The 14,701-nt window shown below is 43.5% G+C and overlaps 1 protein-coding gene across 6 annotated transcripts in view; it reads right to left on the bottom strand.

The window, feature by feature from the left end:
* The window catches only part of LOC119737766 (mucin-3A-like), a 60,791-nt gene that overhangs the window by 18,514 nt on the left and 27,576 nt on the right, over positions 1–14,701 (bottom strand). For all 6 annotated transcript variants that reach the window (XM_038212356.1, XM_038212351.1, XM_038212352.1 and 3 more), the window contains 14 exons: positions 14,431–14,682; positions 13,643–13,894; positions 12,864–13,115; positions 11,424–11,675; positions 10,154–10,405; positions 9,263–9,514; positions 8,194–8,445; positions 6,858–7,109; positions 5,836–6,087; positions 5,192–5,443; positions 4,172–4,423; positions 3,005–3,259; positions 1,256–1,507; positions 431–544 (listed from right to left, as the gene is read on the bottom strand). In XM_038212356.1, the coding sequence (XP_038068284.1) occupies positions 431–544; positions 1,256–1,507; positions 3,005–3,259; positions 4,172–4,423; positions 5,192–5,443; positions 5,836–6,087; positions 6,858–7,109; positions 8,194–8,445; positions 9,263–9,514; positions 10,154–10,405; positions 11,424–11,675; positions 12,864–13,115; positions 13,643–13,894; positions 14,431–14,682 (3,393 nt within the window). The remainder of the gene's footprint in view (positions 1–430; positions 545–1,255; positions 1,508–3,004; positions 3,260–4,171; positions 4,424–5,191; positions 5,444–5,835; positions 6,088–6,857; positions 7,110–8,193; positions 8,446–9,262; positions 9,515–10,153; positions 10,406–11,423; positions 11,676–12,863; positions 13,116–13,642; positions 13,895–14,430; positions 14,683–14,701) is intronic.

Genomic DNA, 14,701 nt, shown 5'->3' with positions numbered 1-14,701 from the left:
TGCTCAGCATAGTAAAAAAGTTACTAGGCCTAGAAAAAAACTTGCTTAGCATAGAAAATATGTGCTTAGCACAGAAAACATTTGCTTAGCGTAGAAAATATTTGCTTAGCATTGACAATATTTGCTTAGCATTGAAAATACTTGCTCAGCACAGAAAATACTTGCTCAGCACAGAAAATACTTGCTCAGCATAGAAAATACTTGCTCAGCATAGAAAATACTTGCTCAGCATAGAAAATACTTGCTCAGCATAGAAAATATTTGCTCAGCACAGAAAATACTTGCTGAACATAGAAAACATTTGCTGAGCATAGAAAATATTTGCTTGTCAAAAACAGCTTACATGCCAAAATGTCATGTCGTGTATATTGCTTGCGACCGATTCTCAGCTAAATTTTTGCTTAACACAAACAAATATTTTCTGACTTACCAGCCTCGCATGTTTCTCCAGTAAAGCAGTCAGGGCAGATACAGGTGTATGTAGTCAGCGTGGTCGGGACGCAGGCAGCACCGTTCTGACAGGGCTCCGGCGAGCAGGGATTGGCTGAAAGAACAAATGTCAAAGGTCAAAAAGGAATCTTTCGAAGGGACAACAGATAAGTGATTTGCATTGTTTGATGTTGAAATGGATCAAAGTAGTCCAGTTTTGGGAGTCCGCTCTGTGCAGTGGTACTTCCCACCTCCTCTGCGACCCAGGTTCGAATCGCAGCAAAGCTCAAATGTGGATTGGATTTTTCAGTACCCGATTTTCTGGATTTCTTCAAGAAAATTTGGGGGTCTTCTCCAACCTCTGAATCATCTCTGTATTAAATCTGAAATCCTTTTTGGAAAAATGTTTTCAGTAAACCGAGTTCAATCACCTTTAGGTCTCATCTCACTGAAAGTCTTGGATTTCTCACTGCCAGGTTCAACCAATACGGGGCTCAATTCATTCCTTAATAGTCTTGAGATTCTGATTAACCTCCCCATAAACTTCTTGGAAGGAAGTTTTCGGCATTGTTCACAAACCGATTGTGGGAAAATGCTAATGAAGTTGTTCAAATCATTGAGAACACTGCAACTAATACCAATACAGTGGGCCTAAAGTGAAAACTTGTCCAAGACGTATCCCGCTTATTTTGAGATGAAAGGCCTGTTCCCCAGGCAACACTTTTACTTTTTCGCCCACTTAATTCCAACATCTTCAAATTATCTTTCAGTCTACTTGACTCAATCCCAATATGCTTTGTTATTTTAAGTCTTGCGAGAGAGTTACCTTCAACAACATCGACGTTGAAGATGCAATCTGCCATATTTCCGGCTTGGTCTTGGAATCTGTACTGCACGGTGGTCCGGCCGGCATTGAACAGCTCGCCCGGGTTCTTGGTGTGCATGACCAGGTTGACTCGGCCGGAATTGTCGCTGGCCGTGGGCGCGGTGAAGTAGACCGGTACCGGAGCTTTGCCCATCATGACGTGGAAGGTGATGTCTGTCTGGCAGGTGATGAGCATGGGGTTTTCCCTGTCCGCTGCGAGGATACAGGACGATAAAATCAGGTGAATTTTGAATCTTTGAAGGCTTCGCAAAATAAGCCACTTGCGTGTTAAATTTGAATAAAATCTGGAACGCTGACTTAATACAATGCTTTGCACGTTTTAACCTAGCATTCTCCCGACCAAAGAGACTGTTACTATATCGCGTGATTCGGGGCAAGCCTTATGCTAGCAACCCCCAGCTCCGGCATGGTCTGGTGTCTTTGTGCCATTCTCACCCATTGTGAACGATGTATTGGTGCTGAGCGTCTCTTACGTAACTATGCAAGAGCTTGCCCCGAATCATGTGATTAGCAACAGTGTCTTTGGTCTGGAGAATTCACAGTTAAAATGTGTCAAGCATTCTGAGCAAGTCATTGTACCAGACGTTTTTCAAATGTAAATCCCAAAGGGTATAGGTTACACGCAAGTGGCTTATTGGTTTATAGGCCATCAGCCTGGGGGTTTGGTCGGCATCAAATGAGGGGAATAATGGTCATTGTGATTTCTGGCAAGGTATGCACCCCTGTAGTTGGAAAATATGTTATAGCATTGCAGAGGTGGCAGCTTTTTGAGTGCTATCACTGTTTTTGAAACAATGGCAGCCAAAACATGCTTGTTACCACATACAAGTAATCCGGTTCCAGCATATTGGCGGCCAATTTGAAATTTTTTTTTAAAGTGATAACACCCAAAAAACTACCACCAGTCACACTACAAAGCTATCACACATTTTCCAATTTAAGATATGTATACCTTGCCAAAAATTGCTATGAACATTGCTCTTTTTGATCATTTGATACTGGTGGCCCAATTTTTGGACCGAAGCTGATAGACTATTAGTGAATCAGATGCAATGCCTTGTTTGAACAAATGTTTTCATTAAGATGTTTTTATTGTAGTAACTGATGCTTACAAATAATACCTATTCATTCATAACAAAACTGAGACAAGCCTAGAGCACTGTGAGATTAGGCCAAGGCTCTTCTGTGGAGGTAACTTCTCTTAAAAATAAAAAAAGGTTTCATTAGTTTGTAAGGACGCTCATAGCTGAAATTTTTGTAAGATCGTTTTCAAGATCATTTCAACTTGATCAGATATCAAACTGAATAGGCAATCTTGAAGCAAATTATATGAATGGAGATGAATCCACAAGAAAGAGAAAGATTGGATAAGTTAATTGAATAAAATCTGTCAATAGAAAAAAACACTCATAGTTGAAATTTTTGTAAGATCCTTTTCAAGATCATGAAACTTGCAATGCTAAAACAAATATGCATATAGATAAATCCACAAAAAAAAAATTGGTTAAAGTAATTGAAAAAAAAAATTCTATTAAAATAAAATAATGCAGAACATCAATTCATGTTCAATGTGTTTAAAATGTAACAGGAAACGACAATGCACTCCGTTTCAATATTAATTTGTAATTTGTCTTTCGTGTTATAGTTAGCTGTATATAGGATTCACTTTAAAAATTAAAAACAACTTACGTTCTTCAACTACACGGACGGTGAAGGTGGTGCTGACGGGGTTGCCAGCTGGGTCAGTGAAGGTGTAAGTGACGGGCGTGACGGATCCCGTCGGGAAGAAGGAACCGGGCTCATTGGTCCTGGTGCTGGAGAAGGTGCCGGAGTTATCGGTGGCCGTGGGCTCGGTCCAGCTGACCGTGGTGCCGGGGGACTGGAAGGGGACGGTGATTGTGATGTCCTCGGACATGGAGGTGATCATGGGTGGAATGGAATCAGCTACAAGGGGTGGAGGCGAGAAAAAGTGGCATTTGAAACAAGGTCTTCTGGAGGTTGCAGGTTCAAATCCCGCTATGGTCATCTTTACTCAACAATGTCACTTAAATACTGACAGTCTTGAAGTGGTCCCATTTAAGTTGTATGTTGGGTTACTTCCGACAGTACACCACTGTAGATTGAAAAGTCACACATTATTTATTTATTTTGTTTTTAAAAATACTTTATCCCAAGCTACATTCTTTGTACTTGCAAAGGTTAATTGTACAGTTACGGTGCCAGTTTGACAGGGCTGGTATAAAATGGAAAACAATTTTTACAGGACGCCTATTTTTTTTATAGAAGATCAAGAGAAATCTTCACAAGATGGATCCCGTGTCTTCAGAATTTCATTTCATCTAGAGAGACAAGAGACCGTTTATTTTTCGTTGCGCTACCCAAAGGGTCAGCATATTGTCCTCAACTTCCTAAAACCCAAAAGGATTTTCCATTCTAGCAAGAAAACACTCGCCTCTGTTTACCTATATTTGCATATCAGTGCACAAGCGCAGGTAAACGGAGGGGAGACATTTTCTGTAATGGAATTCCTAAAATCCAAAGGCGTTTTCCGATCCAGTATGAAAATCCACGCCTATGTTTACCTACGATTGCGCACTGATATGCAAATATAGGCAAACGGAGGCGAGTTGTTTTCTGTAATGGAATTCCTAAAATCCAAAGGCGTTTTCTGTTCCAGTATGAAAATCTACGCCTATGTTTACCTGCGATTGCGCGCTGATATGCAAATGTAGGCAAACAGGGCAAGCTGTTTTCTGTAATAGAATGAAATGTTTGGCTCAACGAGGCCAGCCTTGCTTCTCTTTTTTTTAACAAGAACAAGTTTGAAATAATGGGGAAAAACAAAATGATACTTACGCAGCTCAGTCACTTTGACGGTGAAAGTTGTCCTAGCTTCATTTCCAGAGGGATCGGTAAAGACGTAGGTAACCGGAGTCGTCCCAAGAGGGAAGAAGCTCCCAGGCTCCTGGGAGGTGGTGGGAGTGACCCTGCCAGAGTTGTCGGTAGCTGTCGGCGGGGACCAGTTGACATTGGAGCCCGTGGTGCCGAAAGGAACAAAGACTTCGATGTCCTCGGGGGAATCCACGATGCGAGGAATGATGCCGTCCGCTGGAATTTGAAATAAAAATTTTATCAAATGACATGGAGCAATACAAAAGTGAAATATTAGGGCAAAGAAAAAAATGCAAACAAACGATAGCAAAGTAGAAGTGGAGAGATGGTATGCGTATGGGAATGGCAACTTAACTTAAGTGGACAAAAAAAAGCTATGAAGAAAAGAGAATGGATGAAGAGGAAAGCTTTTGTTTAACACAAAATGATAAATAATTGGTTGATGATAGGTTGAACTGTTATAATCTTTTTAAATGTGTGGAAAGTGATAATCCAATGCAATTTGTACATTCATTTTGCTTTTTTTTTTACGTTTCTTCATTGGTCTATATTTTCTTCGTTTGTCCATACACTGGCCATCAAAATATTGGACAAAGCACTTGTTGATGTATTTTTCTATTCACCCGGTCTTCACAATTGTCCGTGACAACCAAATTTATTCTGCACTAAAATAAAAATATGCTCACAGAAGAAAGTTACCAAAATTCCCCACTTCAGTTCAAAAACATGTTGCCAACAATTGTATTTAAAGAATTAACCCCAACTCCCTAGCATGATTTATTAGGAACCATATCCACCCTGACAAATTCAGCACCATATAAGAAACTGCACAGGCATATTTCTGACTTTGTTTCTGGAGGTGTGCCGACCCAATGTAAAAGACTGTCAGTTTAGGGGTACTGTACCCATCCTGACAGATTCCAACAAAACATGCCGTTGGGGTTTGATGGGTCGAGTTCTGTTTAAAGAGTTTTCTGTACTTACGCAATTGAACCACGTTGACGTTGAAGGTCCGTTCGTAAATGTTTCCAGACGGGTCAGTGAAGGTGTAAGTGACCGGCGTGTTCCCGACGGGGAAGGTGCTTCCCGAGGGTCGAGAGGGAGTCTGCAAGGTAGATCCGGAGTTATCCGTGGAAGTCGGCTCGTCCCAGTTCACGACCGCCTCTTCCTCGCCGTAAGGCACCGTGATCGTAATGTCTGCCGGGAACCTGGTAACAGAAGGTGCCTCGTTGTCGGCTGTCAACAAAAAAAAGTTACATTATAATTTTGTGTATTTATAAAGCACACATATCCACTGGTATTGGTGCTCATGGCGCTACATGCCAATGAAACATTCCAAATACCATCTCAGATCCCTGAGGAGTATACAGTTGGATGACGCCATTTTGGCGCCAAGCAGCTAGAATCAACCACAGTAACCATCTCTGCCTTCACAGGTACCCATTTACTGTGGGGAGAAGCAATGAGTGACAAAGTGGCCAAGGGCACAATGACCCCAGGCTGGACTCAAACCCACAGCCTGCAGCATTACCCGCAGACCACAAATTCAATGCTCCAGACCACGAGGCCACTGCACGGCACTCCACGTTACGACAAAACAGATTAAAAATATCTTAAAATAAACTTACGCAGAACCACCACGTTGACGTCAAATGTCCGTGTGACGATGTTACCCGACGGGTCAGTGAAGGTGTACATGACAGGGGTTGTGCCTGGGGGGAAAGAGCTACCAGGCTGCCTGTTGGTTATGGTGTTGACCGTGCCGGAGTTGTCAGTAACCTGCGGCTGGGGCCAATTGACCGGGGTGTTGGTGGAGCCAAAGGGGACCGTCACGGTGATGTCCTCTGGGAATTCTTGGACGAATGGGTCTTCTTCGTCGGCTGTTGACAGAGGAATATAATGATCAGTAATTTGCATGACTATGGTCCCTTCCTGTCTGTCATTCAAACAAGTGGGCATTGACCAATCAGATCACATCTTTTGGTCAGGTGACAGTGCCACTGCCCAATTAGATTGCGACTTATGATCAGGTGGACATGTTAGCTTGGTTAGACTGGACACAAGCACTGTTTGAAATGTACACAAACGAAAAAGTGGGCGTGGCTTATGGCCAAATCAGCAGTGGTGTAACCACAAAAGGGGAAGTGATTTTTTTTTTTAACAATTTTAAGTGGTGTGAAAATAACGATACTTTTATACTTCAGTTGGTAAGATTATTCTCTTATATGATAAACAGAACCTACTGGGCCAACATATTATAAAAAAGCCGTCCATGACGTGAATAATTATTCCGTTTGTATAAAGCGCAGATATCACCCAATATTGATGCTCAATGTGCTACATCATTATAACCCTGCTCATTGGGCCAATGAAACATTCCAAAAACATTCTCAACTCCCTGGGGAATATACAACTCGATGCTGCCATTTTCGGGCGAAGCTGCTAAAATCAATCACAATAACCATCTCTGCCCTCACATGTACCCAATTTCATACTCCCGGGTGGGGAGAAGCAACGAGCGACAAAGTGCCTTGCCCAAGGGCACACACACCACAACCCCAGGCTGGACTTGAACCCGCAACATGCAGATTACCCGAATAATAACTGGAACAAACAATTTACAACAAGGTTGCTCTAGTTCAACACTTACGCATCATGACAACGTTGACGTTGAAAGTTTCGGTTCTCGTGTTGCCAGATGGATCAGTGAAGGTGTACATAACCGGGGTGGATCCGACGGGGAAGGTGCTACCAGAGGGAATGTTACTGCTCGGGATAGACGTTCCAGAGTTGTCACTTGACGTTGGCTCGTCCCAGGTGACCGGGGTACCCGTGCTGCCAAAGGGAACCATGACAGTGATGTCCGATGGGAAGGTGTTGATCATTGGTGCCATCTCGTCAGCTGTTGACAAAAAAAAAATTCAAAATTGTTGTTTATTTTGTTCTTTTACCACCTCATTGTGGAAAGTATAGTTGAATCTGGCGATCAGAATTGGAAGCTTTTACTGCAGTGATGTCATGCTCACGTCCATGCTGCACGCGTTCTTAAAGACGAGGCACACGTGCATTTTGGTATTCCTATTGGTTGAAGGAGCCTGGTGTGCCTGTGTATACTACCCGAGCGAAACTAGCGCAAGCCTGGCGCCACCACAGAAAATGGCTGCAGCCGGATTTGTCTGTGCGTGCCGGAACTTTCTTTTCAATTCCTACAAAATATCACAGTTTCAAACAAAATCAAAGTTGATATCTTGTTTTAATGGTCGAGTCTTGTTTTTCAAGTGGCTGCCACCTTTGGCCGTGAGTAAGGCCAAAAACATGGTTCTATTTTTATCTTTTTAACATTTTCGTCTCTAGCAGAGATGATCTCTAGCAGAAATGGCACAAGGAATGAGAAGACTTTGAAAGTTACCAATATGGGCAAAATGTTGACTAAAAAAACAATTTATGGCCATTGTACCCTGCACACAACGTTTGACAAAAGGTGCACGAGGTTGAAATAAAACTGAGGATGAATTTGGGCGATTCACAATGCAGTGCGCCACCAAGAGTTTGCCGTGGAGAGTCCATTTTTAAAGTTTACGGTCGACAAAACACGGCTCATTTGAATGAGTGTCAGTAGACAACTTGTTAATTTGTTATAGATTGAGGCATAGCATTCTGCCGTCTTACAAAAAACATGATATTAATAAAAAGAAAAGGGCAAACATATACTCCAATCATACGCTTACGAAACTACTGACCGGGAAAAACTAACAATTTCAAATGTCCCGCGCTGCGAATTTGTCGACCATCTCCCACAATGCAGTGGGAAAAATGAACTCTCTGTGGCAAACTCTTGGTGGTGCACTTCATTGTGAATCGCCCGAATTGAAAAACTTTTCAATATGGGTTAAAAAAAAGCAACTGCCAACTACATGTATGAGCAAGTTGTTTATGTTCCCCCGCCCACTCCTCCTTAAGTCAAAATAGAAAATAACCAAACTTACAGTCAACGATAACATTGACGTTGAAGTCCCTCATGACGGTATTTCCAGACGGATCGGTGAACGTGTACGTGACCGTGTTGGTTCCCGGTTGGAACGAACTGCCGGGCTGTCTGTTGGTGATGACGTTGACCGTTCCGGAGTTGTCGGTCACTACAGGGGCCGGCCAGTTCACTGGGATCTCAGAAGTGCCAAACGGAACCCTGATGGTGATGTCCTCGGGGAACTCTTGTACCATCGGTTCTTCGTTGTCGGCTGAGGGCAGGAGAGAACGAAATTATCTTATCTACATGATTTCTTAGAGCCAGGATTTGCTGTGGAAATTGGGTTGGTGCATGTGGTCCTTTTTTTTGCCTTTCTGCCTTGGTTCACATGGGGGTTAGGGTTCCTGTCCCTACCTGATTCCACGAGTTTCTCAAAATGTGTTTCTGGGATTTTTGTCCAACCTCTAAAAAAACCTAAACATGTCTTCATTGTTGCCTCTCTACAGGTTTCTTCAAGCTTGCAAGTTACGGTGCTTCAAGGAATCCTTGGTTTCATATAACACCAGAAAATAATTACAAAAACATTTCAAAATGATCAGGTATGTGCTTGTTTTCAAAATGTTCAAAACGGTGGAATCTTGACAAAATGCAAAGCACCATAAAACCAAAATTCCAATGACATTTTTGTTTGAAAATTCCCAGAATTGTCCAAAATCAGGAAACCAATGCCATTTTCTTTGTACTTGGACGTTTTGGGAAACAAGCCTAAACTAAACTAATAGTGGTTTGGCTCTTCCTCAAACCTTTCAAAAATTATTTTGAAGGATCGGAGCCCAAGTTTATGGAGCTGGTAAGCAGGATATATTGCTTCGCAAATTTTTGTGCTCAGCAAAAATGAGCCCAGAACCAGTCCTAAGCAATATGCATCACATTACATTTTGGCCGGTAACCCAAATTTGCTAAGCAGATAATTCCTGTGCTAAGGGTTCCCTGTTCCACAAAATTGGCCTCTGATTAGAGTACCATTTTAATCCCGGACCATTTCCAAAATTTCTTTCTCAAAGAATCCGTATGAATTGAAGTCTTACACAGCATGACGACGTTAACCATGAACGTCTGGGTGGCAAAGTTTCCGGACGGATCCGTGAAGGTGTAGGTGACGGGTGTGCTTCCGACTGGGAATGAGCTTCCGGAAGGAATGTTCACGGATTGCACGGACGACCCGGAGTTGTCCGTGGAGGTGGGCTCGTTCCAGTTGACGGGGATGCTGGAGGTACCAAACGGCACGACGAGGGTGATGTCGGACGGGAAACTTGTGACCACGGGACGAGAAGTGTCGGCTGTAGAAATAAGACGTTTGTTTCGATGATTTGCATTTGTTAAGTGTGCAACAACAAACAAACCTTTCTTTTAACCCCAATCGCCCTGAAATCCTTCAAAATCCTCTTTGCCAAAGTGGTGGAATTTGGAAGATTGAGGTTACATGGCAAAAGTGCTTTATTGATTTCGTAGGATGCACTTTGTCAAGGTCTTGGGCTGGACCTTGTGTTGTTTTGCTCAGCCATGCATATAAATATAGGCCTGGATTATGCTTGAAATCCTCCGTACTGCTTCAGGATGTCACTGGCCAAGCCCCGTTTGTCGACCCTGGTCAATGTTTTTTTTACAGATTTGAAAAGAGCCCAATCTCAGCATTACTGCTGTGAAAACCGCATGCTGGTACCATCTTTACTTCAAAAATTATGGAAGTCGGAAAACCAAGGGATGTGATTAAGTGATGTGATGAAGTGGCCCTATTTTGGCTTGAATCCCCAAATGATTTAGCTTGATCCCATCACAAACGTTCAAATTGGAAATGCAAAATATTTACAGGTTAATATTCACTGTGGGCAAATGGCCAACAATTGCACGAATTTTTCAATCTTTAAATGAATAGGAAAGAACGACTCAACAATAAAATACGTGAATAGTGCACTTACACAGCATAACGACGTTGACGTTGAACGTTCGGGTCACAATGTTGCCAGTCGGGTCGGTGAAGGTGTAAGTGACCGGGGTGGTTCCCACTGTAAACTCGCTGCCAGAGGGCTTGGAGGGCGTCTGGAAAGTGCCTCCAGAATTATCGGAAGACGTGGGCTCGTCCCAGGTGACGGGAGTACTGGTGGTTCCAAACGGCACGGTGACGGTGACGTCGGATGGGAAGGTCAGGATGTTCGGTACCTGATCGTCGGCTGTTGGGGGAAAAAGACAATGATAAATAAATAATTAAATAAAAAATGAATTTGTGGGGTTGATCATCCTTACTTGCAGCAGAAGCTGCATTTTGAAGGATGCAGCTACAACACTTCTTCATTCATTCATGACTTGATGAATTGGGCCCAACTGTCCCTGTCGAGCATAGTGTTGGAAAGAGATGGACCACTCAGACCAGTTTCTAGCTCGATGGATGTTTTCAGGGTCATGTTGGGACGACCTTTTCGTCGAGGGGCCTCAGGATTCCAGAGGAGAACTTGACTAGCTGGCTCATTATGTCGATAAACGTGACCGGCTAGCTAAAGGATCCAGCCCAGTAAATCGGTCCGAAATGCCAAGGCCGGCCAAATCATGATTTGCATGCCCTCAAATTCTTTGGTATAAGAGCATTTTGTGGGCCATGAACTTGAGGGTTTGTAAAAAAAGAAGGGTGGAAGTCGCGCCGAGGACTAGGAGCCCGTATTTCTGTGAAATTTGGATGAAATTGGGCCCTAAAAGTGCTCTATTTTGCAATGGAGTGTAGGCATTGTTTTTCAAAATGGCGATGGGCTTCACGACTGTTTTTAAGGGTGAATATCTTCGGATGGAAATTTCTCCCAAAAGTCAATGGATTAACCCCAAAAATTGAACAGAAAATGAAAGATGATGAATTTAGCTTTAATTTGATGCGTGTCTTGAACACTTCATAAAAGAAGCTGTTTACGTATTACTCGAGAGCTGGACACTCCATTATATAGCTAGAGGGGCGTTTCAAAACACAGAAAGTAAAATTGTTGACCCTCGGCTTCACCTCGGGTAATTATCAGCATTCCAGACTCCAACCAGTCTTAAACAAAGTGTTTAACACCTCCCAAGCACACATTTATTCCCTTAGTAATGAAGTTTCAGAAAGCCTTTGTGTACATGCCGACACACTGCATTCCGATTCCCTTTTAATCACAGTACAAGACAAATTTGATGAAATGAATATTTGAAACCATCTCGTGCTATACTCACGCAGGACATTGACGTTAACATTGAAGGATCTCGTGACGGTGTTTCCATTGGGGTCGGTGAACGTGTACGTGACGGGAGTGGTGCCGGGGGGAAACGAATCGCCCGGCGCCTTGTTGGAGTTGGTGTCAATGGTGCCCGAGTTGTCCGTAGACGTCGGTGGCAGCCAATTGACTGGAGTGCTGGTTGTACCGAAGGGGACCGTCACAGTGACGTCGTTGGGGAAGGACGTGATCACAGGTCGCTCGGTATCAGCTGCCAAGGAAAGAGAATTTAAATACAAAATGTTTGTCCGATTCAATGATTCCTTAATCTTTTGTACTCAAAATTACAATTTGTCACTTTTTCCTATGGTCCACTGTGGGCCAATACCCATGGGCGTTCGTTAAACCCTTCAAGTCTTCTGCACTTCCCAACCCGTACTTCTAATTTCTTTTGAGTCTGTGGAGTATGGATAAACACTTCAATTATTTCGTGGGGTTAAGCTCATGGCAAGCAGGCAGATGTGGGCATGCTTCACCGCTCTCCACAGTGCCGTTTTCTTTTTTCATGTGCAGCGACTCTCTGTACAACACAGTCACTATGACACTTCAAATCCTACACCTGAAACTGACCTGCATGATTTTTAAGGGTTTGACATATTGCTCTGAATATTGACTTCCCACTAGGATAATTGATGCACATTCGCTTCAGATTTGCTTAGCGAAAACAGGCAATGTACATCGCTTACAACTTGCTTGGCATGATTTTATGTTCAGCAGTTATTTTCTGTTAAAGAGGTTGTGGAATGCTCGAAGACATTTCCGTCATTTTTTTTGGGTATATGTAGCCTAAGGTGTGATGAAATAAAAACGACTATTGTTTCTGTCATGAAATGAGTACAAAAGGTACTTTTAAGAGCTGTTTTTCAAGTCCTGTCATGCCTGTTTTGACCCGAACGTGCAATCTGTGTAAAAGTCGTCGTTGCGGGCAGCAAACAAAACACAGTAAATCGTGACGTAATAAACAGGCCTCCCGATGCAGAGTAGCATAAACGAGTCCTGTTTATTACGTCACGATTTACTCTGTTTTGTTTGCTGCCCGCAACGACGACTTTTACACAAATTGCACGTTCGGGTCGAAACAGAACCTGAAAAATAGCTCTCAAAAGTACCCTTTGTACTCATTTCATGACAGAAACAATAGTCGCTTTTATTTCATCACACCTTAGGCTACATATACCCAAAAAATGACGGAAATGTCTTCGAGCATTCCACAACCTCTTTAATATCAGCTGTTCCTACAGAATACATCCAGTGGCATAGCCAGGGTTCTCATCCTGGAGGGTGGGGCTAGTGGGGGGGGGGGTTGGATGTTACACTGGATAAGGTCAGCAAGTTTTCTGGAATATTTAGAATTAACTGCCGACAGTTAAGCAGCACTATGTACCGACATAACACTTACCGAGCTCAACAACGTTGACAGTGAACGTCCGTTGGATATTGTTCCCAGTGGGATCGGTGAAGGTGTAGGTGACTGGGGTCATCCCGATGGGGAAGGTGCTTCCCGGTACCCTGGTGGGATTCTGGAAAGTGGTTCCGGAATTATCGGTAGAAGTCGGCTCGTCCCAAGTCACGATGGAGCCTGTGGCGCCGAAAGGCACTGTGACCGTGATGTCATTCGGGAAACTGGTGACCACTGGCGGAACACCGTCAGCTGTTTGAAGACAAAAATAAAAATGAGTTTTAACACATTGAATGAAAGCATTTACTTGAAAGAGTACACAGTAGATGATGCAGTGCAGGCAGTGAAGCTACTTTTGATGGCTGTGATCTAGCGACATACCCAGATGAGGCTACGGCTTGCAATTATATATATGCACTTATGGAAGCAGCTGAAGCCACTTCCCATAGGCATGTGTAATACTGTGAGCCATAGCCATAGCCAAGTAACTGAGATGCTTTCAAAATGCCAACTCGAGCCAGCGGCTGTTTCCTGATTTGTAATTGGGGTTTGCAGTATGTTAAGTATCACCATACAACAGCACAAAATAAAGAATGAAACCTAATACTTAGTTAAACAAAGACAATGACTGGAGTGGGGTCTGAACCTGCTACCTCTGGATTGCCGTTCCGGTGCTCTACCAACTGAGCTATCCAGCCCAATGTTGTCGGTTCCCCGTTTTGTCAATGTCTGTATTTCACTTTCATTCAGAATAAACTAGAAACGACAACCAAACTTACGTTGAACAATGACGTTGACGTCAAAAGACCTAATGACCGAATTTCCGTTCGGATCCGTGAAGGTGTAGGTGACCGGGGTGGTACCCGGGGGGAAGGAACTTCCGGGCTCCCGGTTAGTGAAGGTGTTGACGGTGCCCGAGTTGTCCGTGGACGTCGGGAAGGGCCAGTTGACGACGGCGGAGGTGGTGCCGAAGGGGACGGTCACAGTGATGTCGCTGGGGAAGGTGTCCACCTCTGGTTGCTCATTGTCAGCTGTGGAATATAACCAACAAAAAATTGTGTACATTTTTATTCAACTTTTGGCAGTTTTTGCTATAACAAAGACCCTAGACTAATTCGCTCTTTGCACGCTCCGCCATAAGCATGCAAAGCCTTGATCTGGCAACTTTACACAATAAATATAACCATCAGTGATTCCCGTGTCAGGGTTCAGTGATTCCAGTGTATACACGGGAATGACTGAACATGCTATATTAATTGTGTAAAAGTTGTAAAGATTGCAAAGGGCGAATAGCATTTTTAGATGGAACTGCATTTGCCCTCATGCTGCAGGTGTTCTTAAAAATGAGGGGTACACCCATTTCGGTCAAAAGACCTTGGACTACAAGGGTACTTACCAAAGCGGGAATTGCATGAGATTGGTTCCGCCTCGAAAAGTGGCTATCGCCAAATCAATCTATACTCAAAATTCTTCTGCAGACTCAATTGTGTTCATTTTAGTGATATTTTACCGACTGCATATTCCATATATTGCTCAATGCCTGTCCAAATCGCTCAACACAACTTACGCAGCATGATGACTGTCACTTCGAAAGTCCGCAGGACTATGTTGCCATTTGGGTCGTTGAAGGTGTAGGTGACCGGCGTGGTTCCGATGGGGAAGGTGCTTCCGGAAGGCTGGGAGGGATTCTGGAAAGAAGACCCGGAGTTATCCGTGGAGGTGGGCTCGTTCCAGGTGACCGGGGTGCTCTGCGTGCCGAAGGGAACGGTGACGGTCATGTCGGCGGGGAAGGTCAAGACCACTGGACCATCTTGATCAGCTGTCAAAACAAAAAATGT

The sequence above is a fragment of the Patiria miniata genome, unplaced genomic scaffold (genome assembly GCF_015706575.1).
Source record: "Patiria miniata isolate m_02_andy unplaced genomic scaffold, ASM1570657v1 HiC_scaffold_3, whole genome shotgun sequence".
Taxonomy (NCBI): domain Eukaryota; kingdom Metazoa; phylum Echinodermata; class Asteroidea; order Valvatida; family Asterinidae; genus Patiria; species Patiria miniata.
Note: the sequence above shows the minus strand (reverse complement) of the source record. Positions and strands in the feature narration are given on the sequence as shown.